General features: G+C 32.3%; 1 protein-coding gene across 1 annotated transcript; it reads right to left on the bottom strand.

Annotated features, from left to right (window-relative positions):
• Positions 1–14,518: 14,518 nt before the first annotated feature.
• Positions 14,519–21,612, bottom strand: LOC21393382 (glutathione reductase, chloroplastic). The gene is made up of 17 exons (XM_024168664.1): positions 21,497–21,612; positions 20,930–21,099; positions 20,548–20,612; positions 20,360–20,429; positions 19,940–20,011; positions 19,253–19,456; positions 19,023–19,096; positions 18,851–18,934; positions 18,115–18,202; positions 17,737–17,818; positions 17,542–17,615; positions 17,272–17,379; positions 17,096–17,160; positions 16,594–16,707; positions 15,915–16,014; positions 15,187–15,240; positions 14,519–14,996 (listed from the first exon to the last, which is right to left on the bottom strand). The coding sequence occupies exons 2-17, from the start codon at positions 21,068–21,070 to the stop codon at positions 14,901–14,903; spliced, it is 1,491 nt and encodes a 496-aa protein (XP_024024432.1). The 5' UTR covers positions 21,071–21,099; positions 21,497–21,612; the 3' UTR covers positions 14,519–14,900.
• Between the last annotated feature and the right edge of the window lie 6,148 nt (positions 21,613–27,760).

The raw sequence follows: 27,760 nt of genomic DNA, 5'->3' as shown, positions 1-27,760 counted from the left end.
CATATCAGATCCCAGAGTATTAAAGATGGGAAATTTGCAATCTGGAGTCAACAACAGCTCTCACAAATCACAATAACCTCAAATTAAAATATAAGACAAGAAAAATAAGGAAAAGGAATGCCAAAGAGAGGAGGCGCGAGTTAATTTCTGCATCGTTGGTTACTTCTACGTGATGATTGAAATCATCAAATCTCATTTAATTTTTTTTATTGCTAAATAGTTGACAAAAATAAAACTCTGAACAAGACACTTTTTTTTTCTTTGAGGGAATGTGGAGCCAAGTATCGAATTATTGCCTGCAATCACGTGAGCAAGACTCTTCGGGTTGTTCTTTTGTCCAAAAAATTTTAAAAAATACAACTCAAGTTATAATTTTATTTAAGTTCATGTTCTCTTAAGTTTCAATTTTATTTAACTTTATTCAACTTTATTCAAGTTACAATTTCAACTTAAGTTATAACTCAAATTTAATTTAAAAACTGTACTCAAGTTACACTCTAAAAGAATAACTCCTTCATGTTGCATCATTCATCACCAGCTCATATTCATAAATAAAATACTTTTAAGGGTGAATCAGAAGGGAAAATCAACACCTATTTTTACTTTAGGAATTAAGGTTGTGCACGTATTTTAACTTAATGAGAAAATTGTTTAACTTATCTTTAGAATGTATGAGTTTAGATTTTTACCTTTATTCTTAATTAATATTATTTTGACTAATATCATTATTTAACTAAAAATGATATTAATTAAGAATAAAGAGTAAAAGTTAGATTTATACACTTTAAGTAGTATTTGTCTCATTTCTTTTGAAATAATTTGTGTAGAGAAAATAAAGCTTATTAATGTATAGATAAGTAGCTGAAATCATAAATGCGTGTCACTTTGAGATTTCCATGATGATTAGATTGAAAAAAAAAAAAATCAGAAGCATTTCATACATCTAGACCGATTTTTTTTTCTTAAATAAAATTAATTTTTTTAGAAAAGAAATACGTAAAATTTGTTATTGTCCATTACCCTGGACGTACCTTGCTCATGTTAAAGGAGAAATGAGACAAATACTTTTTTTTTATAGTGAGTCTAAATTTTTACTCTTTATTATGTTAATTTTCAAAGCGATTTCGAATGCAGAAGTGTGTATGAAGTGGATCGTGTATAATAAAAATTTCATAAAATATTAAGATACTCTATAGATTACATTAATTTATGTATGAATAAATTAATCACATTAATTTATTTAACTAGCGAACGATTAGGTCGATAACTTGAGTTTTTTGACCATGAACGTTTCTTGCTTCAAGTTAGTTTAGAACACTCGAATCTTTCTCATCAATTTCTTAAATCTACGAAGACGTATGTGTGGACACACCTGAAATAAAACGGGATTAGTAAATAAACACTCAAGTTTACCACAAACACCAACACATGCACGACGTATAATTTGAAAGAGAATTTTTCCTTTTCTCACTATAAAATTCGGCCACCTATGTTAGGGAGAGCAAAAATTGTATTATCTAATTTTCTACAATCTCTTATTTATAAAACAGTAGTCAGACTCCCAGAATAAGTTTCATCTTTATTTCCAAGATAAAGGTTAATAATTATCTCTCACTTCTAATTTGATTTTTGAAACAAAATCCCTCTCTTATCGACAATGGCCGGCCACCACAGGGAGATTCCTCCCTGTGGTTGGTGCAATTTGCAGGTAGGGAATAGGGCAAAATTATGCATTTATTATGCAGTCCAATTTTGACTCAAATTTAAATTTCAATTTAAGTCATACTTAAATCAATTTGAATTTTAAATTAGACAACTTATCAAATAAATCAATTGGATAACTTGAAGATCAAACAATTAAATCCCAGAAGGATTCACACTATATAGGCGTGTACACCACGTGGACACCTCCACATGTATGTTCTAAAATTCAAATTTAAATTTAAATAATCACATTATTTAATTTATAATTAATTCACAATTAATTATTCTTGAGTGTTGTATTTTAGAATTTCATAATTCTAAAATTTTCATTTTGCCCTTAGTGTCTTATAGGATTACAAGGACGACGCGGAGATTCATGAACCTATAATTTTGAGCTCTAATAAAATTAATAATTTATTAAACTCTTTAATTAGTTAATAAATTTTATTAATTTCAAAAGTTACTCCACTATAAACTTGGAATTGCACTCTCGTAATTATAGATATAAATTACTTCTAAAATGTGAAGTATCCATTTGATATAGTCATTACATATAGATCAATCCTCCATAAATAACATCTTTATCCTTGAGTACCATTGATTCTCTAATGGACAGTGATTCATAAAACAAATTCATGAATCAGAGTTCCTACTAGTCCAAGTATTGAATCCCTCAAGAGAATTATTTATCTACTTCTTTCTCAAGAAGGAATGGATTCCATCTTGTATAATAACATTCTTGACTACTCACTTCATCATGTCTCAAAAATACAAGGAATAGGATTTAACGTCTCAGAATTCATACCGAGTAAATAAAAAGACACAAATCCATAAATATGAGTACATTAAAAACTCAGGATTAAGATCATTCTATTTATGATCATCGCTAAACTCAATTAGAATTTTTATACTTTAAGAGAAATTATCATAAATTCTTATTGTATCTGTGTCCTTGTTCCACACAATCTCATTATGCGTAATCTACTCATTCAATATGTCACCTTATTAACAGTACTGCAGATAACACTATTCCATTCTAAATGAGAATTATATGTATTAGTAGTGTTTTAATTAAAGATTTTGAACTTTAATTAAATTTCATTACAAGCATTGTTTTGACTATTATCCTCTCGCATGTAACACTTATATATAATATTTAAGGTCACATAAATAATCATGAAATTTTCACTGATATTTATAAAATATTTATTAATATATACACATAAAATAATGAATAAACTCTTTTATTAAATAAATATCATATTACATCTCATGCTTCTAGGACACCGTTTCTAACATACTCTTGATTAATTTCTTTTTCTAATTAAATAACTATATTAATCAAAAGGGTATTAATCAAGAGTAAGAGATAAAAATTCAGACCCATGAAATTTACAGGAAAGTACAACAATTTTCTCCTTATTCTTTTTCTTAAAACGGGGTAGAAGATCGGTTGAGAAGAAATTACAATTCACAATTAAAATTTGCAATGATAATAAACTTCCGTTTAAATAGTGGAGAAACACTTGCATATTGTAACACCCTGAAGAATTAATTGAGATTAATTAAGGTAATTGAGATTATTAGTGTGCCTAATCTGAATTATTAATTGAGTTTAATTAATAAATGTTTCTGACACGTGTGGGTTTAAATAGTTCTAAGATATTTAAATTATTCTCAGTAATTTATTTTAAACCAGAAGTGTATATGGGCGCATTTCTGGATTGTTTTTTTTTTAAATATTGACACTTGTCCATTTTCTTTTTCTTTTCTTTTCTTTCCTTTTCTTTTCCTTCCTTCCTTCCCGTGCACTTTCTCTCTCTCTTTCACTCTCACTCTCTCTCTCTTCACTCCCGTGCTCTCTCTCACGCTCTCTCTCTCATTTTTGTCCCAAATCAAACGGATCTTGAACCAAGGAAAAATTTAAAGAAGTTTTTAACGTCAAGAGAAGGATTCGAGGTAAGATTACTGAAAGAACCTCTCTTGAATCTTAAGTTTTTGAATTTCAAAACTTACTTTTGGTTCAAACCGGATTTTGATGGTTTTTGAGTAAAATTAGAGTAGAAATTGGAGATCTTGGGTTCTTTGGACTTGTTTTAGGACCTAGAACCCAGATCTAGTGGTTTTCCTTTGAAATATCTCTATTTGGGACTGGATTTGCAGTTTTTGGCCTGATTTTCGCGAGCTTCTCTCGCGCAGTTGATTCCACCGGTCGACCTGTGCGGTAGATCGGATCATATGGAAACTGATCGACCTATCCGGTCGACCGGATTGTAGGCTGACCGGTCGCCCGGTGTGCACACTGCCGGTTGACCGGTAGTGTTGCACTGCTCTGTCACCGGTCGACCGGTTGACACGGGGTTTGACCCTGATTGGCCTGAAAATGATGTTTTGACCCCTGTTTTCGAGGAGAACCCAAATTAGCTTCATTTGGGGACTTGAGAAAGATGGATTAGCATTGTTAATCCTTGATTTGAGATTGAAAACCCTTGGAATGATATTTTGAAACATGAAAATGGATTAGGGCACACTAATAGGAAATCTTGGTTGGAAATTGAGATTTGGATTGCTTTAGGAATGAGAATTAATCCTAAAGTGTTGTCTTGCATCAGTAATCGCTGAGGATTTAGACTGAAGGGGCTTAAGGAAGCGGAAGCCGGAAAGGGCAACGCTAGTCCCAGGTTTGATAGCGCGAGGTAGGATTTCTATCCCTTTTCTTTGTGAGCCTGTTTTCAAAAAGGATTTTGGTATGAGAATTAATCCTAAAGTGTTGTCTTGCATCAGTAATCGCTGAGGATTTAGACTGAAGGGGCTTAAGGAAGCGGAAGCCGGAAAGGGCAACGCTAGTCCCAGGTTTGATAGCGCGAGGTAGGATTTCTATCCCTTTTCTTTGTGAGCCTGTTTTCAAAAAGGATTTTGGTATTAAAAATGTTTTAAAGAAAGGGATTGATTTGTGAAAGAAAACGCTTTGAAAACCATAGCTTGTTTAGTCATGGAACCTCATGGCTTGTCCAGTCATGGGGCCCGTGGCTTGAGTAGTTCGTGGGGTCGTATTAACGATTTCAAAATGTTAATGAATGATTTCTTAAGCAAAGAGATCTTGTGAACTGGTAATAGAGTCTATTGCTGTAAGCCTAGATAGGATGCGGAGAGTGCATCCTCGGGGGCAGAACCTGAAACTCGGTCCGGGTAGGTGAGGCACTTGGTTAGGTAAGTAATTTATACTAATTACTTGCTGAAGCCTGTAATATGGAGATTTTACATTTATTTCCTTTGAGAAAAAGGATGTGAGGTTCCGGCTGTCTGTTGGAACTGAATGTCTATTTATTTACGTACCCATTTATTCATTTACTTGCACTTTATCTATTTATTTATTTTACATCCTTGCAAATTATATCCTACTGGGCCTTTCGCTCATGTTTTATGTTTCAAATGTATTAAACCCCTCCGAGGAGACACTAGGAGCGGTGCAGGGTAGCGGAAGATTGCTACTGTTGGATCAAGAGATGATTGAGTTCATCCTCTTGAATAAATGTAAGGAATTTGATAATTCTGTAAACTTATGTAATATTTGGATTTACTAGACTGTGGTTGATGTCTGTTGTAATGTTTATTTACATGAGCATGTATGTACGATACTGTATGTCCTGTGGGGTGGAGTCCTGTGTGTCAGAGGCTCCTGGATTCTGTAATTTATTTATATTTTAATGCAGTCAAGTGTGGGACCTAGTTGGGAATCTGCTTTATTAATCCCTAATCGAGCTCCACGTCACCCACCCCGTTTGGGGGGCGTGACACATATGCATATGGGTGAAAGTTTAGACCGCACGACTCGGCCCAGCTCGGGCCCGACGGCTCCAAAGGATATTTCTGGTCGGTCCTGGTTGGCCCGAAAAGAGAGAGGGTCGACCCATCCCGGTAATAAGTCTAAATAGTTTAGGTCCGGTCCGGCCTGAAATTTAATAAGGTATATTTTTTAAAAAAAATCTTTAAAAATATGATTTTTGGGTTGGACCGGTCCGGCCCAAATTAACTTTAGGGCCTGAAACATCAACCCAATCCGACCCAAAAATTAGGACCAGGCCGGGCCAGACCAACAATGGCGGGCTTAAAACCTGCCCGTTTGACCCGGCAAAACTTACAGCTCTACGTATGCACAGGATAAATCTTTGCAATCTACTTTGTTAGGTTGCCCACCAATAACAGTTCTGTACGCCTTCCAAATGTATTATAGACAAGTCAGTAATGCACATGTTTAGAGCAATCATCCGATATTATTTTATTAGGTGACTGAGTACTTCTATTAACGCCCATAATCATGGACAAAAATATCTCCAATTGGAAATTTTATGACATATTAGATTCCAAAATATCTTTTGGTAAAAAAAAATAATCCAACAAAATTTCAAAAAAAGAAAATACTTCCATTACTTACGGATGCATCGGGAGAGGTCGACCAGGCATTTACGGTAACATAATGGGAAGATTGAGTAGATATTTCTTCAATTTGTGAAAAGCCTTTTTTTTGGACAATCCTCGTTCTTTGTATCTATCTTGAGGGAAAAATATAAAAATTAACAGTCAATGTAATTTTCTATTTCATTTATCATATAGATTTCTGATTTCTATCACTTAGCATGCTGATATACACTGTAGTCATGGTAACAATATTTGCTTGAATCACAATTAAATTCCAATTATGTAAGAGTCTTATTGGATTTTGCTTTTATATTGAGATTTCAATCTAATTTGTATAAAATTTTACCGAAAACGTATTTATTTACACATTTTTTCTTTATTATGTTTATCATATCCTATAATATCAAAAAAAAAAAATTTTAAAAAATAAAGTTTTAAATCAAATATTCAAAGTTTTCATTTTTAGATTATTCTCACTGGTGCCCTATGAAATTAAGGATCATTCTCAATTTGCCCATTGAACTTTAAAAACTCTCACTTTACTCTTTGCGCTTTGAATTATTCTTACTTAACCCATTTTGTTGAAATTTCTGCTAAAATTAAACAAAAAAAGGGGATTAAGTGTGACCATATAGTTTTTATTTTTATTTTTTTTTATAGAAATCTAAACAGAAAGACTATATGACTGTACTGTTCTTTTTTTTTTTTATCTATTTTTAACAGAAATTGCAATAGAAGGGATTAAGTAAAAAGAATTCAAAGTTCAATAGAAAAAATAAGAGTTTTTAAAGTTCAAGAAGCACACTGAAAATGACCATAAAGTTCAAGGACATTGGTGATAATAATCCTTTCAATTTTTTTTGATTATTTCTATGTAACAGAACTTTGAAAGTAATGAATGATGGAAAAACTTTGAATAACTTTTGTAACTTCTCATGGCATAATTTGAGTAACGAAAGGCAGTTCGCAATTATTAAATGAATCGAATTGCAAAGTTATTGTTGATTTATTTACATATATTCATAAAAACAAAAATATATAAATGCACAAACAACTAGCTTCTAACACAACACAACACAGTTGTTGAGGAAAAACTACAAACTCGCAAGTCGAATGTAGGTATCTAAAATAGATGCACTCTTTTTCCTTTTTCTCCAGCTGATGAAGTATAAAGAGTGAGGCCTTTATTGGAGTTTTGCGTAACATATCAGCCAATTTTAAACGTTCATATAAAAATTCCATCTCTTATATATCATCCTCTAAATCACTCTAAACTTTTTCCATTCACTTTTTTCTATATGTTTGGAAGTGAATTTGGTACCAAAATACATTGATCGTTCAGTACTCGATCGGATTCAGTTTCACTTGTTCGAACATTATTCGATAAAAGACGGTATCTTGGTGTGCAAGTTTCACAACTCAAGCCTCGAGGGGTCATCCGATGACTTCTCATCCGATTTGTGTTCCAAAAGAAGTCTTTGAAAATCTTCTAGTAAATTAGGATGATTGGCAAAAATGTTCCCCACAGATTCACAAATCATTCTTTGATCTTTGACTAATCATTTTCCAAAAGATTTTGAAGCTAACAAAAAAACGAATGTACATGTTCCCATCACCATCTTAAGAACATAGCTTAACATTACTAAAAGCATCTCTAATGCAATATAATAAAAGTCTCCGCTTTTTTTTCTAAAGTTATGGTATTAGCGTTGTTTTCTTTCATGATCATGAAAGCAATTGACCCTTGTACAACGTTTGAGACGGAACAAATAAATAAAGAGAGAGTGAGAGAAGAAAGAAAAAATAAATTAAAAAAATAAGAAAAAAAGAAAAACCTTAAACCAAGGCAGCGTATGAATAGGCAATTCTAAGTTCGAGTTCGAAGTCTGCTAGGATACTGCTTACCTAATATAACTAGGACTCGAATACGAAGCCTAAATGAAATCAAACCTATACACACATATACATATAATATATGTTTAACTTTTTTAGACCTTGTATCTTTAGTTTATTTAGAAAGTGTACCTTTGGTTTTTAGGTTCATCAAAATATATACCATCAATATATAAATTCATGCATTTTCTTAGTCAATAGTTGACCTCATAAATTCCAAAATTACCCTTTAAAGTAAAAAAAAAAAAATTAATATTAAATATTCTAAAAAAATTCTTAAAAAAAAACCCTACATCCAATGCCAATAAGTTAAAGAAAACCCCTACTCTTCTCACCAAACCCATGCCCGCTATAGTCTCTGCCACCACCTCACACCCATAGTCACCATCCCTCCATCCTCATGTCAACGCCACGCGACCTCACTCTAGCTCCGACATTCTCACCGTCGCAACGGTCACGCCCCCCCGGCCAACGGCTCTCTTCTTCCCTTCCCTTCTTCCTCTACTCTTCATTCGTTTCACTCGCTTGAGTTAAAAAAAAAATTTATATTAGAGAAAACATTATAATTGAAAATATTGAATTTGAATTTTTATGAGAGAAAATACTATAGTAAAAATTTAAGTTGTGATTCGAATTAACGAAACGAACGGGGCTTGGTATGTCAAAAAGGTGTTCGATTTCAAGCTCAAAGTCAAGCGAGGACCATTTAACTCAAAAATAGTAATCGATCAACCTTTTGATTAATTCGTTTGTATAGTTGAATTGTTTCTTAGTTTATGTAATTAGTTTCCAACACAATGTCTTGATCATCTCTGTTTGTGTATGTTATCGTAGAATGGCTAAATTATTTTCTAAAATATTCTGGAAATGTTGGCGGAACCATAATTAGGCGTAGATATGTCATGTACCCATAATAAATTTTTGAAACTCGAAACTTTATGCAAATGAAAAGAGGTTTAAATTGCAAATATGTTTTCATGCAGATAAAGTTAGTTTCTTGATGGTAATGAAATAGTTTTTTTTTTTTTTTTCCTATTTTGTGCTTTTGCTCAGGTTTTATTAGGAGATTCTTATCACAAATTTTCTAGTCCTTTTTAACAATGGCATCATCACTTATATAATGAAATGTGAAGGGATGTCTCTAATTTGATTGTGGGAAGAAACGGTGCGAAAAACGGAGGTACAAGAAGTGAACAGTGTCATTTTGGCAGGCGGGCAATAGTGGGGGCGGTGCAGCGCCAGTTAGGGGAAACCTGTGTGCCTGGACCCTAGGGACCAACGCGCCCGCAGCCGCAGCACTGCAGAATGGTGCCGCGGCGCTGGACGCTTTCAGGAAACTATTTTTTTGCAGATTTTCTTTTTGTTTTCAGAACGGAAAACTTGCTGAACGAATTTTAAGAGACTTGGAGACTACTCAAAGGGCCTTAGGGTTATTTAAGGGCTAGGAAACATAGAGAAACATAATTGTAATCATCATTCTTCAATTGAGATTGTGAGAGAATAATGGAATTGGAGAAGACAAGTGAGAGAGAGAGAGAGAATTGAGAGGGGTTTTTTTAGTAAGTACTCTTATATCATTCTTGTAATAACTTGTAATTAATCATAATAAACGAAAATATCATATTACAAGACGTAGGATCTCACATTGAGGTCCGAACCTAGATAAATTTCGTGTGTTGATTATTTTCCTTCCTTTTCTTCGTTATATTTTCTGCAATGATTTTTAACTTTGAATTTCTTGTTTGATTTTTATTTCTCCGCAAACTGTTGATCCGTATGCTTTGAATCTATGGGTCCTTATCACATGAAAATGTAGTTTTTGAGCAATGATTTCTTTTTCATTGCACGGATATATTACTGTGTTCTTGTTAGAGATTGTTTATAACAACGAACATCTAAGCACATAATAAACGCGGCTATGAAACAATAATAACGATTGTTTCAATATTTTAATGATGGTGTTATTATGAAAAAGAGTGGATGTAAATATTGCAAGAAAATTTAAAAACAAAAAAAAAATCAAAACGCAATAGAAACACTGAAATCTGTCAAAATGTTTTTCATTAACAAAATGAATGCCAAACCAATCAAATAGATTAAACTCATAAATCTAAAACATGCAAATAAAATGAAAAATTAAGTCATTCACACGGTATGAAAACCAAATCGGTAAGTCTCTCAAAAATCATTTTTATTATATCATTGGAGATATCATTATCAAACAAATTAATTATAAATTCAAATGAACTCAAAATTATAATACAGAGGAAACATTAAAAATATACTCATTATTAAGAATTTTCATTATTTAAATGATGATGTCATCATGAAAACTATAGTACGTAATATGCACAAAAATCTTCTCAGAAGAAAGCAATCATTATGTTAGTGATAATATCATTATAAAACATAAAACATGATCATTACAATAAATTTGAAACAAATAAACCAGAACTATGCAAACAAAGGACTGAAACCCAAAAATAAAACAAACAAATAAATTCAGAAAAAAGTTATTGAAACCCAACAAAAAAAAAAAAGGAAAAGCGGGAGAAAAAGAGAGATAAAGGGAGAGACTCACCAACAAATGCTATTATTTTGCAAATCCCTGTTCAACAAAAGCTGCAAAAAATAATAATCTGCAGATCACAAATGGTAAAACTGTGCGTTACCTAAACAACAATGTGTAGACATATTATCAGGAGGCGGCCCCTACGACTATGCCGAATGATGAAATCCTGGTTAACAACGCGATTGTAAGAACCTAAATGGCCTGTTCATTTGTATTTTTTGATTTATGATGATTTGAGTTCAGATCTTAATTTGAGTTAAGGTGTATTTGAATATGATTTGAGTTAAGACTTTAATTTGAGTTTGTGTTTGGATGTGTAAATTTTGAGTTATGGTTTGAATTGAGAATCTATTTGAGTTTGTATTTAGGTGAGTCAAAACTTAAATTTATATTTGAATAGTATTTTAATAAAAATTTAATGGTGATGAAAAATTTTAATAGGGTATATAGGTAGAGTTTTATTCGCCTTTTCGTTGTGAATGCATAGAAAAAAAAAATCATGTCAATCAGAATTAAAACGAAAAAGTTATGACGTTTTTAATAATAGAAAAAAATATTGTTCATTAACTTAAGTTTGAGTTTATGAACTTGAGTTGACGGAAGAATTTGAACTCAGATTTTAGCCTTAAATTTAAGTTAAAATTCAAGTTCAAACTCAATTTTTACAAACGAATATGAATTTAAATAAAGTTGTAATTTAAATTAAAATTTTTTTTTTGAGTTTGAATAAAAATGAACAAGCCCGTAGCTTCAAACATCAATGTCTGGACATATGCTATCAGAGCCTGCAGGCAATATATTATCAAAAAAGCATTCTCACGTTTCTTTTGGAGCAAAAAATTGAAAAAAAAGAAGGAAATATGATAATTGAATGATAATATCAATATTAAATAAAAAAACTTATTTCAAAATATTAATTGAGGTTAAAAGGCAAAGTCAATAGGCAATATATTTGTAATGATCTGGCTTTCCGAATTGTTACTAAACGTGACTTATACCATAATTTATGCAGAAAATCTTATTTACATTTTGAAAATTATTTCTTTAATTACTAAAATTTAAGGATTTTTTTTTTTTGGAAATATATTTTGTAAAAACTATTAAACCCTTTTTCCTTTTAAAGTATCATGAAAGCATTTATAATCCGGATAACGATATTTGAAGTAGAACATTGTAAACATACATCCTTAATGCGTAATAAGAAATTATATTAAGCATGTCTTAAATTAGTTTGCATGCAAAAAATTAATAACCATATTTAAACAACCATCATTTCAATTGAAACATCTTTTGATCTAAAGCATAAATATTTGCAAGGGGATCCATGCCCCATCCTCCACCGTACAAGTCGTCCGCAGTCAAGCCCACCAATGAACAATACGCATTTTATCTACAGCATGAATAAACTAGTGAACTAAAGCTCACTAAGTACAAATATCCTCATAAAATATATTTTCAAACATGGCATCATCAAATAATATACATGACCAGTCATGCTTATTTATGAATCCTTCATTTTTTATTATTGGGCCATGTGCACGTACCAAGTGCGCGCGACCATGAGGAGTGGGGAAGCGACCCAAACATTTAATCCAACTACACTCAAGGTCATCAATTAATTTTTTATCAGTTATGATCTCCCATTAGAGTCCGAGGATAATTTCCTTTCCATTAGACTCCCGAAATCTAGTATGGCACTTCACTTAGTTTCATTACCATAGTCTCTGATTTAAGTGAACATGCGATTATGATCATATTACAAAACTTGATAATAACAAGAGGCATTATGTAGTAAACACATCATTAAACATGTCACCGAGAATAAGTGATGTACAATCATGCAAGTAAATTTCTCCAATAAAACATTTTAAAACCATTTATGTTGTAGGTAAGATTTGTACTCACTTGAGTACTGGTACTTTATGTTTCCTAAAACGACCTTATCTTGTAAAGTCGTTCGTTCTGTATTTAACAGCGCCGATTATTTCCTTCAGAGACTTAGTCTCTTAAGTTCTCCTTCAAGTTTAATTCCCGTTACTCAGCCCCTTTCTTTTATGTTTGGATTAACTAATAAGTCTTAAATTGCTTAGTTAGTTAATTACCGAATCATATAATTTATTATGCTTAGGTCCTGGAAACTTAGTCTCATAAACCTTTATTAGGATTAACTACGTTAACTATCCTTCCTTAAATTTCTCTTTTATACTTGGATTAACCAATAAGTTTTTATTTGGTTAATTGATTAATTCCCGTTAAGGTTCCATTAACTACTTGGGTTTAATTACCCTCTGCTAAATAATTTTTCGTCCGTTGTCCTTAATTAATTAATTTACTTGATTAATTAATTAATTAATTTTCTCAATAAGTTGCGTTAATTAAGTTCTTATTAATTAACCAATAAGTTAACTTTATTATTTACTTTAATAGTTTCGTTAATTACCTAAACAGATTTGATCATCAAAAGCTCACATTCTACCGTTAAATCATTAATAATCTAGCTTTATTAATTAATAAATTAACTTTATTATTTACTTTAATAAGTTTCATTAATTACCTAAATAGATTTGATTATCAAACGCTCCCATTCTACCGTTAAATCATTAATAATCTAAGTTTATTAATTGATAATTTTTCTAATTATGTTTCACTCATTCCCTCAAGGATTGGGAACTAACTAGGTTTATTTCCTAAGGGTATACTCCAAGGTCACTCATCGGTCATCCTATCTAAAATCCTTTTGAGCTTGTCCTATACTCAAGCATTTTTAGTTTCGGGCTTGGACCGATTGAGCCTAAACCTCAATATGGTCACCTAGTCAGTTTACTTAGGTAAACTTAAAGGTTACCCTTATTTCTTTGGGCTTTTGGGCCCACTTGGACTCCTTAACATGGTTGGGTCAAGTTAGGATCATCTCTGGTCTTTTAGGAAGTTCTAAGTTTAGTGTCGGGTTTTCCAGTTCCTAAGGGACCGTTTTATTCCCGGAGAAATTACCATTTTACCCTCAGTGAGTTGTGATTCCAAAGTTACGAACCTAAGGTATTTGTTATCCTAAGCACTCTGCTTCAAGAACCTCGACCTAAAACTCATAGCTCGGTGTCTATTTGACTGTTTTACCCTTTATTAGTTAAAATGACCTTTTTATCCTTAACGGCTTTTCGGGTAACTAAAGGGTTATATATTTGACTCCCTATGTCGTTTACTGCTCTCTGTGTCCCTTAGTAGTGGTTTGTGTTCAAATTTTCCGGAAATTACGGTTTTACCCCTAACGTTGGGAAATTTGACGTTTTTACCCTTGAGGTCGTTTTTCAGCGTTTTATACCAGTAAACTCATCTTGACATGAGAATCTTAATTGCACCACAAAAATGCACAACATTTAGGCACATACGCCGGGAAAATTCGTTATCGGAATTTCGTGTTTTTTTTCAAAAGTTAAATTTACGATTTTCCGGACATTACAATATTATCTGAAAAAATCAACCAATAAAATTAAAAACAAAAAAAAAAAAACATCATATCTGGAATAAGCCTCAAATAAAAAACAAGGGTATATCCGTCAATAGATATGCCTTATTATTCAGAAGTAGGCATTTTTTGTAACATTGTATATAGGTAGGCATTCTTAGAATCAACGCTCTCAAAGTAGGCATTTTATATAATTATTTCTAATTGTCTAATTATTATGTTTTAAATTTGATTTTGAATTCCTAAACTGTAGGTTAGAAAGCTAATCAAAATTCTGGTCAAGCTACAGTGTGCAAATTCTTGCAATTTCATATTTCCATTTATTATTAAATACGGCAGGAAAAAGAATATCATTCTCCTATTTACGCTTTCAAACACAATTTGTGAAAAAGCATATTTTTTAATAGAAAGAGAAAAAAACAAGTACTTGACATAGATGCCGAAGCATTGATAATCCTCAAAAAATATGACATTTAACTAGTCTATACTTGGCCATTTATTACTTCGATAGTGTTTCAATAAATTGCAAATCCTAAAACCAAATATACGGCTCAAGCCCAGAAAAACAGAAAACAATTTTGCAACTATTATATGTAAATATAAAGTTGAAATTCCAGACAATTTGATAAGATAAACAACGATATGCCCGCATATCATCAAAGCACTGCCTTAACTGTAATATGTGAGAGAATTTTTATAGCAAAGAAAATCAACCAAATCTCAATTTAGCTTCTCTGATGGTGCATGCTTCGCTACGGTGAAAGGTGAAACGGCAAAGCTAAAACGATGAGATCGCCCCTTCTTCTCACTTCTTATACCACTCTTTTCTTTTCAGTCTTATCTCAAATTTTACAGATTTGTTTTCGGTTTGCCACTGCCAGATACACGCCTCGTCTCTGTTCGCATGGTCACGAATTCCTCAGCAGCAGAAGGGTGAATTCCGACCTGTAAAATCAGAAGCTTCTTTAAGCAGCGATGATTAAGCAAATAAATGTTTCAAAATGCAGGAAATTACGTGCGTGTTATGGAAGGAAGGCGAAGATTTTTAAAGTTAAAAAGTGAGGATTTTTCAAGGTGTGAGATTCGTAATTTTCTGCAATGTTCAACACTTCAACCAAACAAAAATGAAGCTCACCGTGCTGTCAAGCTGTGCCTTGGTTGCTCCACACTTCAGTGCAACAGCAATGCCCTGTGGAATACAGCCAAAATGATTATCAGAGATTTTATCTATAGAGAACAAAATAAAAAAAAAAGTAAAGATCTAGCCGCAGATTTAATTATGTCCTTGATTCTCCATAGAAAAAAACTAAAGCAGGCATTGGATCTTACAAAGCCTATCGAATTAAGAACTAAAAATTTTACGATAGAATCGTAAATGTTTTAGTAAGACACAACATAAATTGGACAGATCAATGTATGAAAAAAGAGGGGGGGTTGCACACAGAGCCCTCATTATTCAGTCATAGTCACGACCATGTAATACATAGCATCAAAGACAGACTGACACTTGGAAGATAAATTTCAAGTACTATATTGAAATCTTTAAAGATGGCTGTAAGCTTTGCCATTCTCACAAGAACTCTTGGAAATTCAAGATGCAAGTCACCTTCCATTTGGCGGAGATAACAACAGAAAAAGTTGCCACGTTCATGTTCGAAGCAATTATCACCGCACATAGCACTCTTGATATTTAGTGTCTGACCTCTTTAATCCCGTATAGAGGAACGACACCTCCAAGGGTAATATAAAGATGATTTTAAGTTATCGAACTTTAACCCATGAAATAATAGATCATGCAATGACTAGTTTATCATATCTAAGGAGATACATCAAGATGACTCTGAAGTTGGAGCAACAAAATACCTGCATAATTTCAGGCGCATCTGGCCCACACATGGATGCCCCAAGAACTTTATCTGTCTCAGCATCAACGACAAGCTTCATAACTGACTTTTCTTGACGTCTAGGGAGAGGGAATTGAAAGAAAAACTTTAGAGTTGATAAATGCTTAAAACATTAAAATGTTAACCCAACACGAGCGGTTTCGGTAAGATCTAAAGGATAATATTACTCCAAATGGTTGTTTAAAGAACAAAAAAAATCTCACTGTTATCAAAAAGTCATGAACTGCACTAAATTATTATAATTTGCAATATGCCTTTGCCTGGTCTTTTCCATTTTATTTGTGTTTTCACATTATGAACCTGTGCTTTATCGAATCCAAGAGGATCCTGAGACAAGAGAAAATTACCATAAAATAGGTAAAGGTGATAATTATCAGCTGGTGTCAACAATTCTTTCTTCATGACTAAAAACATTAGGCTTTGTGGTGGCTCATAGAAAATATTTAAAAGGAAACACTCATGAGCTGACCTAGCACCTATGAATACATAAAATTCCTGAGAAAGAGTATATTCAACATAAAAAGGCTTTATTCTGGTAATTACAATTTTCTATAGATTTTCAACCATGAAGAATAAGGTTAGCCATGTTACGTTGTGAACTTATTTGTTGGAGTAAGATATCAGATTTGCAAAATTACCCAGAGATAGTGTTCTTCAAAGGATTGAAGGTTGACGTGAAGACTGAAATATCACCATTAGCTTGCTCTATTGCCTGTTCTTCACTCAGGCCCACAACAGAAAGAGGTGGTATGCTGCAAACGAGCAAAACACACAATCATTCACAAAAAAAGTCAAATCGAAGAAAAAAAGAATTTTTGGTATATTGATCGGCTATTCACAAACATGGGAATCAAAAAGTGATGTTAAGAGATGTGTGTCACTGTGAGATTTCTGTCGTGAATGGAGAGAAAAAGGTGACAGGTAACACAGACCACTGTTTCATTCCATCCAGTCTGAATGATTTTGTGCATCTTAAAGAAAAAGCCAATACTTGTTGTGTACCAAGGTCACATTTGTTGTGCCCCATGACCCCCGAAGTATCAAGGTCCTCAGATGAGTGCTACCCTCGTGATTGATGTGACTTATACCATTCATAATTAAGCAAATAAATAAGAGCTTCTGTTAAAAAATAATGCTTACGCAAATACTGCACAGGGTACATCTCTGTAATCTGGTTTGCTGGGTTGCCCACCGAAAACAGTTTTCTGTAAACACGTCCAATAACATGCATGTTGATAAAAACAACATTTAAAAAGAAACAAAATGCACTCTTAATCCAGAAAATTAAAAATACTAGGTACAAAGGAAATACATACGGCAAAATATGTTCCTTCCATTAAGGCCACAGGAGTGAGATTGATCCGATTTGTAACATCTCCAACAGCCCATATGTTAGGTATATTGGTGCGCGAGTACTCGTCCACCTAGAAAAAACATTACCGAGTTAGAATGGTGTTGATTTTGCTTAGAAGAGAAGCTATAAGAGAGTGCCAAAACCTATACACCCTGATCCCATTCAAGAGTACAGATGAATTTCAGAACACAAAATTGTAACAACCAATAATGAGAAAGACAACGCAATTCACCTTTACAGCTCCTGTCTTATCAAGTTCCACACCAACAGCTTCCAAATTCAACCTTTTTGTGTTGGGAGCTCGACCTGTAGCCCGAAATAATACAGTTACAGAAGCAAGATCAAAATATAAAAATCTTGTTCAAAAGTTACTAGATAATCCAACTTCATATAAAGATTGTGCATGGGTAACTAGACATAATTTTACCGGTGGCAAACAATACAACATCCGCTGTTATTTCTTCACCATGATCAGTAGTAACTTTTACACCATCCTCTGTTTTTATCACCTATGGAGAGGAAATTGTTAAGTGACAAACAAACATTGATCACATAAGAATAAGCACAAATGATGATGATAAGAAGAAGAAGAAGAAGAAGAAGAAGAACACACACACACACATTGAAGGCAATTGTAAACAATTTCATAGGAAACCAAAAAGTACCCTAAGTTATGGTGGTCCTTGGGTGTAAGTTAACTCCCCTAATAATAATAATAAAAAGAAGAAGAAGAACAACAACAACACACACACACACACACTCTGAAGGCAATTGTAAACAATTTCATAGGAAACCAAAAAAGTACCTCTGTTATGGTGGTCCTTGGGTGTAAGTTAACTCCCCTGCCCTCCATATTTCTTGCTACCACTGCCCTCATTTCATCATCAAAACCTCTGCAGTAGAATAACAGACATCAGGAATATCAGGTCATGCCAAAGTAGAAAATGATTTAAATTGAAAAGAACATGTGTCTTCTTAACGTCCAATGGTGAGTGATATACACACTACACTTGGAACTACTAGCAATAGGAAACAGAAATCTAGCTAAAACTTGTGAACCATAATAAGCTATAAAAGCTATAACTCATGTTATCACTTGCCAGTGAAATAAGATCTTGAACATGCACAATCGTTCAAAACCAAAAGGCTGCATCATTACTTTAAAAAGTTATAGTCCCTTCCCTTTCTCTCAACTTTTCTCATTGGTTAGACAGCAAGAATCATAATAACCAGTAGTTCAAAAGAGGTGAAACCTTGAAACAAGCAAGGAGGTTTCAGATTTTTTAAGTCTAGCCAAGTCTTTTGAGATCATTCAAAATAATAGTAGTTTAATAAAACTGAGGTTTTATTTTTGCAGTCCCATCAAAATATCTGTATGTTGCATTTAACATGCTAAAACTTAAACCTCCCATAGGAGGCCATAAAATGCCTCGAACAAATGTGCGTGGAATATGGAAAAAAGTTACCATCTTGAAGCTCTCTCTTAAATATCAACAGCCAAGCTATCCTAGAACGAAATAATGAAAGCCAAACATGTATACCTCAGGGGGAGTTCTTTTCTAAACAATAGTTCCACAGTAGCACCCATCCCGCGCCATATTGAAGCAAATTCAACAGCAATGTACCTAAGTAGAAGAGAAAATATGTGAAATCAAGAGCACACTCAGCAGCTGAAAACTATTACTCAAAACAGACGAAGAGATAGGAGCACACCCTCCTCCAAGCACCACAGCATGCTTAGGGAATTCCTCTAAACTCAGCGCCTCATCAGAAGTTATAGCAAATTCCTAACAAAAGAAATAAAGAATGATAAACAATATAAACTAAAAACGTTACGTAAAAGACAAGAAAGGAATATTAGAATTATCAATATCTTATAAACAGTGACTGTGAACAACAATGATAATTAAATTGCTTCATTTTCCAACATGCAGAATATCTACCTGGCCAGGAATTGCAGGGCGTTGAGCCCTACTGCCAGTTGCAATCAAGATATGCTTCGCCGAGTAACTCAATTTTGTGCCATCCAGCTGGGTAACCTCAACTTCATTAGGACCAACTAGCTTTCCCTCTCCTTCAAATAATTTAACTCCAGCATTTGTCAACAAGCGCTTGTATATTCCATTCAATCGAAGTATTTCGTCTGTCTGTAGTAATGTGAAAGACGATAAATAAATAAAGTATAACTATCACCTCCTATTATATTGTTTTGTATGAAACTATTACAACAGTATACTTATTGAAAAAGCAACATTGGTTTACTTCAGTGGTACAAGGAAAGCCTGTCATGAAAGACAAAATCTATTACTTTTCCTACAAATACACTTCAGGGAAAGCTTCAAGCTATATTGCATTCTTTATGTTCCAAAACAATTTAAAGATCCTCAATACCTTTTATCTTAAATCTTAAATATAAAAAAAAAAATGAAGACAGACAGCATGCCAGTTTCGTGCTAAGGCCTCATGCAACAAGTATTAACTTCCCATTTAAAATATAATATATATATATATATATTCTCGTCTTGATCATGAAATTCTAGTTGAAGGCAACACCGATATTCGATACACGGTGAGAATACAAATGACTGTACAATCTTGAAAATAAAATAGAAAATTCTGAATTCATCAACCTTCTTATGCAAAAGTTTCTGCCAGTTGAAGTCAACTTTCTCATTCACCTCCCATCCATAACTCCTGGCATCCTACGAATCCAAAACCAAACATCCATTAGATCAGTAAAACAAATATATATATATATATGTGTGTGTGTGTGTGTGTGTGTGTGTGTGTGTTATTTATATCCTGCGGTTAGCATGCCTATCTAGAAATCAACTAGTCCACACTTAAACCCAAAAAATATACTAAATTCTAATATAGAAATCTTATTGAAATAATTTGTTTTTTTTTTTTTTTTTTTCTCAAAACCTTTTCTTCATTCACATCTTGGCCAATAGGAAGGAGAAAAAGTAGACCAAAGAATTTACAATCTCAACTTTTACATGAACACTAAAAATTATATACAGTAAATCACAATAGAAATAATATATCACCTCAATTTCACCTCCAAGAGATGCTCCATACACCAAAATCTTTTTCGGAACACAACCACGAATAACACATCTGCAAAGCCAAAAGTCATTAACTGATATGGATGCCATGACTGATGACTCATGAGCCTGCCCTTAGCAAAATATTTAGATTAAAGTAAAAACCAAAACTAAAGCTTGGCTGAACTCACGTTCCACCAACTCCTCCAATTACTTCCGAGCTGATCGGATGAAACGGAAGCTCACATATCCCAACCTTGCAACATTATTCCAAAACTCACTTGTTAATAACCTAACAACCAAATGCACTTCCAGAAAGTAAAAGAAATTAAATGTACAAGCTACAACAATGATCATAAAGGGGATCAAGCAAACATCAAGAAATATAACAAGAAACCAACCTAAGAATACTAAAAAGTCCCTCAAAGCATCAAATCAACTTTCCGAATCTCAAATAATCGAAATAAAACAGAGCTCAAAGACAAATTACAACGAAAATTAGAAATAAAACCCATAAACACATGATGATAATATTATTGGTTGTAATAAATTCTGCGTTTATGTATAATACACCTTAGCTCCATAATTAGCTGAAAATCTAGAGGCACGAACACCGCCACTTCCAGCGCCAATAACGAACAAGTCGAAGTCATAGTGAGCCTCCTCTTCATTAGTTTGAGTAATTTCTCCATCGATAAGCATCTTCCTCGCCATCTATTATTATGGACTAAATCGAACTGAATCTGAACCAACAATCAAAACATTATACTCTGCTAAGAAACAGTAATCAAATCGCAACGCAGTTTAACTTCTCAATAAAACACCTTTTTGGCTCAATTTCAGCAAAAATGGTATATGACATCAATCACAAAATAAACAATATTATCGGAACTTTCCCACAGTTTTCCTAGAAGCCAAACAATTACGTACGAAAAAATCAAATTTAAGTTCCCTGTATCATCAATTCACTCCCGTTTGATTTTCTGTTTCCATACAATAACCAACAAAAAAAAAAAAAAAGAGGAAATCTTTCACGAGTGAAACTTTGATGATATAAGTGAGATGCGGCATATTCGAATCGAGTGATGTTTTTCCGGGGCATTTTCCAGGTAAACAAACAGAAATGATCCGAGAGCTTACCGATGAGAAGAAAGAAGGAAATGATAACAAGTGATAGGGTTTGCAGAGGAAATGATAGGGATGGGAAGTGGATCAAAAGACGCTGATAACAAGTGATGTATGAATTGAATTCTAAAATATGTATGAATTAAAAAATTACTGTCCACGGTTTTTGCTTTTTGGAGGGAGAAAGAGAGAGAGAGAGGGGGCCGGCCGAGGTTCAGTGAATCAGGCCGCGACCGGTTCAATTAACGCAAAACGGTGCGTTCCACAATATGGCTCGTGCAGAATTAGGGTCCGTTTGGTAGGAGGGATGGATTGATAGAATGATAAATAGAATATGAGAGAAAGTAGAGTGGGAAGAGAGGGAATGATTAGATCTCGTTCGCTTTGTGGGTTTAAAATTTTAATTCGAGTTAAAATGTGAGATTTTTTAAGAGCCTTTAACTATAACAGAAAAAATTAAATGTGACATTTTTTTAGAGATTTTAAATGAATGAAGCCTAAGAGTCTTCTCAAAATTGTTTAGTATCATAAAAAGGAAAGAAAGTGACTTTTCATTCTATTGTTTGGTATTATAAGGAAATAAGGATAGAATGATTAATTTTATTGATAAAGTTGCATATTTACCCTTCATTTTTAAGATTGACAAATGTTAATTTGGTAATAACGGCTCCATTCACTTCACTGATTTGAGTTTAAAATTCGAGTTTTTCTACAGTAAAAAACTCTCACAAACAATCACATTTAACTTTTTTACTACAGTAAAAAACTCTCACATAAAATCACATCTCAACTCGAATTCTAAACTCAAATCAGCAAAGTGAATAAGGCCGTCATCATTTTTGTCTTCAACCCTTCCCAATTCGTCATTTGCGGGCCCTATTCACAACCCCTTCATTTTTCCTCTCCTCCACTCTACCAAATAAATTTCACTTTCCACCCCTCAATCCCTCCAACCTTATCCCTCCGCCAATACATCCTTCCTATTAAACACATCCCAGGACAGAAGTTTTCTCATTTTACTCGCTCAGACTAACACAAAATTATTTTTTAAAGTGTTTGGTATTAGTAATCAATAAGAATCATATTATCAAAAAAATAATAAAAAATAATATGATTCTCAAAAACTTGTATTATTACTTTTAGTCACGTATAAAAATCTTTTAATAGATTCTTAAAAATATGACTTTAAAGTATTTAATTGTGCACAATAATGTAATATAATTTTATTATAATATTAACAATTCTAAATATTTTGAACCTAATCATTTATCTTATCACTTATTAAATTAGGTAATTATCATTTCAATCACTTTACTTTTTTTTTTGTCTAAATATTGTGAAAATATTAATAAAAAAAGGTAATTGTCATTTCACTCTCTGATATTTTTTTTCTAAATATTGTGAAAAAAATATTGATAAAAACATAACATTACAAAAATAAATAATACTCTTAATTAATTTGGGGGAAAAAAAAAAGAACACGACATTGCCAAGCCAGCCACCATAACTGATATTTCTCAAGCTATTTCCTCCACCAAATCAGATCTCCCTTCTCTCTCTCTCTCTCTCGCTCTTGTCTTCCAAGTTTAAACCAGATCTGGGCTTCAAAGGGCAATCATAGTGTTAGATGAACGGAAGCTTCGCGGGGTGGAGAATGGCAACGTTGCAGGATCGGAGATGAGTGTGGGCTAACCGGCTTTCCGGCGAGGACGCGACAATAGACAGGGAAACCGTCGCTGGGGTGGTGGACGGCGATAGCAGTCTTTTACACAAAATTACCCCAGAAGGACTGAAGTTTTCTCATTTTAGTCTTTCTATTAATGAAACGTTTTTCTAGCTGTATAACGTATAATAATCACGTATGGGTGATGTGATTAGTTAGTAAAATAAAACATTTAAGGAAGATAATGTGCCGTTGATTCGTTAATCACGTATGGGTGATGTGATTAGTTAGTAAAATAAAACATTTAAGGAAGATAATGTGCCGTTGATTCGTTAATCACGTATGGGTGATGTGATTAGTTAGTAAAATAAAACATTTAAGGAAGATAATGTGCCGTTGATTCGTTAATCACGATGTTTACCTGCTTTTAGAATAAAAATTCGGTTCACATTATAATTTGTGACTCGTTATAATATTTTTTTCATAAAAATACACATAAATTAAAAATAATTTTAAATCATAATTCTAAACCCATAAACTAATTATGATTCGAAATTATTAGAACTAAAAGATTCAGACAATAATTAGTTGGACGTAAATTCCAGTCTTTTTTCTGTTTTTCTTTGTTTTCTTTGGCTGAATTTTGGCATCAAGCGAAGTCACAAAATAAAATAAATTGGCTACTACATGTTATAATTTCATAAGTAAGATTTTTGAGATATGATTAAGGGTTTATTTATTTGTATTTTTTAAATTAGGGTGACTTGAGTATGGTTTGAGTTGAGATTTTAATTTGAGTTTGTGTTTAGATGTGCACATTTTGAGTTATGGTTTGAATTGAAAATCTATTTTAATTTGTATTTAAGTGGGTCAAAACTTGAATTTATATTTAAATAATATTTTAATAAAAACTCAATAGTGATGAAAAATTTTAATATGATATATGGATATGGTTTTATTCATCTTTTCATTGTGAACGCATAGAAAAAAATCATCTCAATCAGAATTAAAATAAAAAAGTTATGTGATGTTTTTAATAATAAATATTATTTATTAACTTAAATTTGAGTTTATAAACTTGAGTTGAAGAAAAAATTTAAACTCAAATTTAAACTTCAAATTTAAGTTTAAATTTAAATTTTACAAGAATATAAATTTAAATAAAATTATAATTTGAGTTTAAAATTTTTTTAAGTTTAAATACAAATGAATAAGCCTTAGTTATTTGAATGCACAAAGAAGAATAAACAAACAAAGAACAAAGGTGTACAAACGACAAATTGCATACGGCAAGTAAAAGCAGCTAAAAGAAGAAAAGTCAAATATGAGTTCTTCCGTACTGAAAACATCGCCCATTTGCATCTTCAAACACGTATCTTGAAATTTTGAAATTTCCATTTTTGTTGTCACATTTTGACAACAAAAAAAATGGAAATATGGATTGCACTTAGAATTAATTTTAGATTATTTTTAAAAACGTTTTTATATATTTTTTAAGATATAAAAATGAAAATAGTTTGTAAATTGTGTTTGTTTAATAAATATTTTAAAAATAAAAATCAATAAAATTTATTTTTATGAAAAAATTAGAAAATAGTTAAAAATTATTTTTTCTTTTTTATTTTTATTTTATAGTATTTATTAATAATATTATAATATATTAATTAATAATTATAATTAAATACGATTTCATTTTTTTATTATACTTAAAACAATCTCTTATAAAATTAACTAAACATAATTTTAAATTAATCTTAGAATAATTTTTAAAACAATCTTAATTTTATTTTTGTACTAAAAATATCATTTTAAAAATGTTACCAAACGGCCATGCGATCTTCATTTGCAAAATCTGAATTGAACACTAGCATAGACGACAGCTTTTGCGTGGCTATGTTAAACACATTTATTACCCAAAAAAAAAAAAAAGTAATAAACGTTTGCATTTTGGAAAGTTGAAAACAAGTTGTAAGTTGTGGCAACGTTTACAGGGTTTTTTTTTTTAAGCCCTAACTAAAAACGTATCTCACAAATAGTGATCCTATTAGGTATTTTATTTGAAATACGAAATTTTATTGTAGACTAAAAACGACGGCTTTTGTGTGGCAAACGCAAATAACACAAACTGCAATGCGAGTTGGGACTTAGCATGCTTACTGATAAGTGCATGACCCCAAATATTATTTTTGAATATTAAAATATTTAAATTTTAATTAAACAATTCTATTATTTTTATTCATAATATTTTTAATTAGAATTTGTCTAATTTTTACTTAATTATTTATAAATGAAAAGCAGTGTGAAGAGCTACACAAAAAGATATAAATTTCAACTAATTTAAGCCACTAAGCCGAGTCTCACAAGCCAAAAAGAGAGAAGAGCTGTGTTAGCCAACTAAGCTGCCAAGCCGAGCCAAGACGAGTGGACCCCACCATTCAGCCCGTGCCTTCCTTTCGCGTCGTCTCGCGCCTTGCGCGTTACCAGCACGCCCATCTCGCAATGTGTGCGTTCCTTCCACGCAGCCATCAGCGCGCGTCCAAAGCTTTCCTCCACGTGGGTCCCACACCTGCGATGCCAGCCCGTCTTCCCAGTGAATGCGCGCCAACTGTCAACCTTGTCCTCTGCTCTGACCAACGCCAGCTCCACTCCGCACACAACACGTGGCAACTCTATTCCCTTCATCCAACCAAGCTTCGACACGTGTCCCCTTGGTGCTGAATCCGAATTTCTTCCCCAAAAATCAGAGTAAATTACCAGATTTCTTTCCCAAATCATATATATGATTTCTCTTAATTTATGTGTAATTTTATTTTATTTCCTTTTCATTTGTAATTTCCTATTTTTATTATTTGTTTCCTTATTTGACAGGTAACATCTGAACACTATAAATAGAGGGGTTAGCCTAAGGTTTTTGTAAAGTTTTAAATATTCAATTTTCTGTCGTCTTGCTGTCAGTCTCATATTTTCTCTCTAGAACTTGTGAGAATGTTTTGCAAGCTAGGCTAGAGTTCTCTTGGTGAGGTTAGAGATGAACTTTTGTTAGTGACCCAATTCGGACCTTTGATTTCTTGTGCTGTAAAGTTTAATATCTGAATGAATTAAATCTCATCTATCTTTCTTTTACTTTTCAAAATATTGTGTGCTAATTTTTATATAAGTTTAGTCACGCTTTTCTTATGTAATTCTGTCACGCATTGTTTTATTATTCAAACTATTTTACAAATTGTCTTTTACTGCAATATTGTCAAATTGATATATTGTCGATTTTGGATAACTTGTAATGATAATATTTTCGGAGTCAACATAGAGATTTAATTTATTCGATCCTTTTATTTTGTGAATCAAAACTTGAATTGGTGAACGAAACATTAAAGATTCTCAACACCTTACCGTTTTTACTACTGAATTTCTTTCACACAAATCTTCTATCCTTTTTATTTGCAACAGAATCTTAAAAACTCTTCTTTTTTATTAATTTTCTTGTTATTTATTTTTCTCTAATGCTCTTATTTTGCTAATTTTTCTTGTTTATTTTGTTATCTCTCTGTGAATACGATCACCCTTCTGTGCTACAATTGATCACTTATAAACATTACTTTTGGGCGTTAATCACTTACCAAATAATAATGTTCGCCTACATGAGTTCACTTTTGTCATTCAGCTTGTTGAAGATTGTGGGGCCTAATCAGGCTTGGAAGCAAGGAATAGCAAGGAAAGAGAGGAAGAAATTGGTGGGCACAGCCAGGTCAAATCAGCGGTGGTTTTGATGGTTTTTTAAGGGTTTTTTTGGACCTTTTTTTGTACTTTATAAATATCTAATATTAAGAGATTTATTTATTACAAATCTTCTGAGAGGAAATTAGAGTGTGAGGCTAAAAAACATCTTTTGACGTGAAAAAATATAAAGTGAAATTGAGTGTTTTTTTTTCTATAATGAGTTTTTTTATCAGTTAGTAAAATTTGCGGTGGCAGAAACATGACGTAAGTTAAATTGGTGAACTTGTATAAAATTTTTGGTGTGATTTTGTGTTTTTGTTTTTCATTCGTTCTTTTTCGTTCTCTATTATTTGCTTAGATTTAGACAAATTTTCCCAACACAGCTAAAAAAAGCTTTTTATCCAAACGGGAAACTTAATTAGGGCTCATGCTACCAACTTTCTTTCTTCATATGATTTGTATTTACTTTACTCTAATATATTAAATTTGGACGAGTCCCTTACAAAAAACAAAAGAATAAGCTTTTAATAATTTTCGTTTTTATCTGTATTTACAAACTAAATATAGATATTGATGATATAATGTGATAAGAATCTAATCTCATTAACTATTATATTTTTTTAAGTCAACTATCTATTTTATTATAACATTCTGATCAATATCACACAATTAAAATAATAATATCCACCGATAAATAAACATTTAGATAACCATTGAAACCATAACTATTAAATTTATATATAAAAGGGAGAAAGAGGGAAATAGGCCAAGACTTGAGATGAATTAAAATTAATAGACAAATAGTTTACATAAGTTAATAAATAGGCTAAATTACTGTTTTCGTCCATAACTTGTCTGGTTATGAACCATAACTTGACAAGTTATTCACTGTTTTGCCT

This window comes from Morus notabilis, unplaced genomic scaffold, assembly GCF_000414095.1.
Source record: "Morus notabilis unplaced genomic scaffold, ASM41409v2 Scaffold837, whole genome shotgun sequence".
NCBI classification, from domain to species: domain Eukaryota; kingdom Viridiplantae; phylum Streptophyta; class Magnoliopsida; order Rosales; family Moraceae; genus Morus; species Morus notabilis.
Note: the sequence above shows the minus strand (reverse complement) of the source record. Positions and strands in the feature narration are given on the sequence as shown.